Raw genomic sequence first — 3,108 nt, forward strand, 5'->3', positions numbered from 1 at the left:
TGAAGAATTTCCCTTCCTCCCATGACTCTCATATGTGGATTACTCATGAGTAATCCACCAGTAACCCACTTTGATAACTCACTTTGACCTGTGCAGAGGGTTGTTATAATAAGCTTGGGTCTCTTCAGGTGTTATGGCTATAACAGATTAAGGAGATTGGACCCTAATTACCATTAAGAATGAATTCTACTGACAATTTCTAGGTGCAAGGAGTTATTAACTCTTTACAGCCAAGTTAACTCAGATGATCTATATCCATGTTAACGGCTCTTCAGTTAGCCTGTGTTGGGTAAGAGTGGTCCTGTTATAATGGAATAATTGTATTAGCTGCTGATGACCTGTGCTGTAGCTTCTATAATTCCTAATGTGCAAGTCAGCTTGAGCTAAGGGTGTTCCACACTAGAGGTATAACTAGGGACCTGCCTAAATCGTGGTTTCGCAGATTGCATGGAAACTGTTAAAAACTGTTGTCCACAATCGCCAGGAAATCTGGCATTGGCTGTGATTTCCCATGGAATCAACCAAAAAAAGAAGAAGTGGAAGTGAGGTAGACTGAAGGCACCCTCCGCCAATCAGTGGTGACAGGTGGGACAAATGAAACAGTAGTAAGGTAAACTGAGTGAAGTTTACTTCTGCTAATCAACAACAAGAGGCCACCGGGGCCCCTCTACCAATCAGCAGTGAGGGGCAGGGATGCTGCAAAATGCCTTACGAAATTGGCTCTGCGTGCCATGAGTGGGCCACAAAAAACCTGTTGTCTTGCTGCAACTTAGGTAGGTTCCTAGTTATAACTCAGATTTATTCTACAAGGAGTACAAACCTACCACATTCTCAGAGGGAATGGCAGAGTGGGCATATTGCATGCGTTGTAGAGTACGTATCTGTGTAGGTTACCCTGGGGTTAAAGTGAGTTTGCCTGTTGTCATGATCTCCCCATGTAACACAAAGGTTAAAATTGAAATAAAGGTTTGATGCTTGTTGGTTCCTCCCGGTGGTTTCCTGAAACCCCTCTTCCTTCAGAAGGAAAAAAAAAATCTGGAGTTCTGCAGGGAGGAAAACTAGAACTGCAAGCAGTGAGCATCTAGAACTGGCAAAGATTACGTGGATTTTGGATATAAAGCAGAGGCTTCTGCCTAGGGAAGGAGGGTGCTTCTCCATCCAGCTAAAGCATCAAAGGATGGCAAAGGCAGTGTTTCTGTCCTGATCTGTAAGTCGGACGTAGCTTGTTAACCACTGCTCTTTGTGCTTTACATGTTGTATGAAACAGATCAGTGACAGCGCAAAGAAGGATTTGAAAGAAGGCCTGATGCTTTACAATACAGATGATAATGTTGGACTAAAGAATGCATGGAATATCATTCAAGCAGAGGTAATGAGTTGCCTTTATTTGTTAAAAAGAAAGATAAATAGCAGCGTATCACTTGATCTGTTACCTGTAATGGCCATGCTTCACCCCAGAGGTGACAAGTATGCATTTTGATACCTGTTTACGGGTTTTATATTACTTTGCATTATACTGTGGAACGGGAAGTGCTTTATAAATGTAAAATGATGTGGTTTCTGAGAGCCAGGGGGCCAAGCAATGTGACAGGAACCTCAGTAGACGTTTATTTGGCAGGCAGAGCAGAAATGTGACAGTCCACCACTACAGGGGCTTTTTCTGAGCTTCAGTGGTCAGGAGCAAGTTATGTAATGTTTTAGCACCTAGGTTGGTGCCTCCAAAATGGGCACAATAAAGCTTAACCTCTGGACTGTGTATGAGGTGTGTTAAATGGTTGTGAGCACTTTTTCTTATCTCTGGAGAGGTGCAAAGAATGATGTGCACATGTAAAAAATGTAGTAAGTTAACTTATTCTAATGTTTCTTGTTTATGGGCTTCTCCCACAGATGCAGTGCTGTGGTGTTAATAATTTTACTGATTGGTACCCAGTGCTGGGGGACAACACTGTTCCAGACCGATGCTGTACAGAAAATTCCCAAGGCTGTGGGCGAAATTCTACTAATTTACTGTGGAAGACGGTAATACTCATATTTAACGTGGGGTGGGGGGTTCCCTTAAATGGACATATGAACCATATGTGATGCAGACTTTCTTTTTGTTTCAGGGCTGTTATGAGAAAGTTATGATGTGGTTTGATGATAACAAGCATGTTCTTGGGACAGTGGGGATGTGTATCCTTATCATGCAGGTAATGCCACTACTATATACTTCTGCATAATCTTGAATTAACTAGTACTGTTGTTATTTTTATTACACCAAGATCTGTTGCTTGGCACCATATAAACTGAATCACAAAGGTCCCTGACTGATTTTAAAAGCTAGGAATGTAGAAAAGAGCATATGGTTTTGCTGGATTCTTGGGGTGCCTGTACATGAACCATGAGGATGCTCTGACACACTGTAATCACAGCGTATCAGAGCATGGTAATTACTGTGCCCCAGCCAGTCTGCATGTCTTGTGTATCAGTGCCCCTGTGCTTCAAAATGGTGACGGGGGCACTTTAAAGCTCATTCAGTGAGCTTTAGGTAAAGCACCCCCGCTGCCATTTTGAAGTGCGGGGATGCTGATACACAAGATGCTCTGGGTGCTTTAATTAGATCGGCTCTTGGAGCCACTCTAATTAAAGCCCTTTCCCTCCCCACCCCAGAGCTCATGGAAAAATTCCCTTAAATTTTAGCAGCTTCATTCTTCTTATTAGAGAATAGGCCTTGGCTATCTCATTCTTATGTCATTGAATCATCAAGTGACAAATTCAGAATTTGGAGAATAGTGGGGACTGGCATTTTTTAACCTTTCATGTGCCACCTCATTAAGATCATGGATGGCTATTTTCTTCTGGCAAAACTCAATCTTTCCACTAAAAAAATAGTAGTTACAATACTTCCTATACTGCTAAAGATTGCAATGTAATTAATGCTGCTTTCCACCCTCTCATAACTTTGACCCAGTTACCACTCAAATAGCATGCTGAAAAGGGCGGTGGATGAACACCTCCCTGAAGGGATTGATGAATGCCACTAGCACTTAATCTTATATTCTGCCCCCAAATTTTTTCCTAAGTACTGAGTGGAAAAATATTCAGCTGCTTCTATCAAATATATATATA

The 3,108-nt window shown here is 42.0% G+C and overlaps 2 protein-coding genes across 9 annotated transcripts in view; one reads left to right on the forward strand and one right to left on the reverse strand.

Moving 5' to 3' along the window:
* TSPAN9 (tetraspanin 9) overlaps positions 1-3,108 on the forward strand; it is a 294,276-nt gene that overhangs the window by 287,209 nt on the left and 3,959 nt on the right. For all 8 annotated transcript variants that reach the window (XM_025192148.1, XM_025192151.1, XM_025192150.1 and 5 more), the window contains 3 exons: positions 1,268-1,369; positions 1,888-2,019; positions 2,106-2,189. In XM_025192148.1, the coding sequence (XP_025047933.1) occupies positions 1,268-1,369; positions 1,888-2,019; positions 2,106-2,189 (318 nt within the window). The remainder of the gene's footprint in view (positions 1-1,267; positions 1,370-1,887; positions 2,020-2,105; positions 2,190-3,108) is intronic.
* Positions 1-3,108, reverse strand: part of TSPAN11 (tetraspanin 11) — a 281,179-nt gene that overhangs the window by 4,664 nt on the left and 273,407 nt on the right. The window lies entirely within an intron of this gene.

This window comes from Alligator sinensis, unplaced genomic scaffold, assembly GCF_000455745.1.
Source record: "Alligator sinensis unplaced genomic scaffold, ASM45574v1 scaffold224_1, whole genome shotgun sequence".
In the NCBI taxonomy this organism is placed as follows: Eukaryota; Metazoa; Chordata; order Crocodylia; family Alligatoridae; genus Alligator; species Alligator sinensis.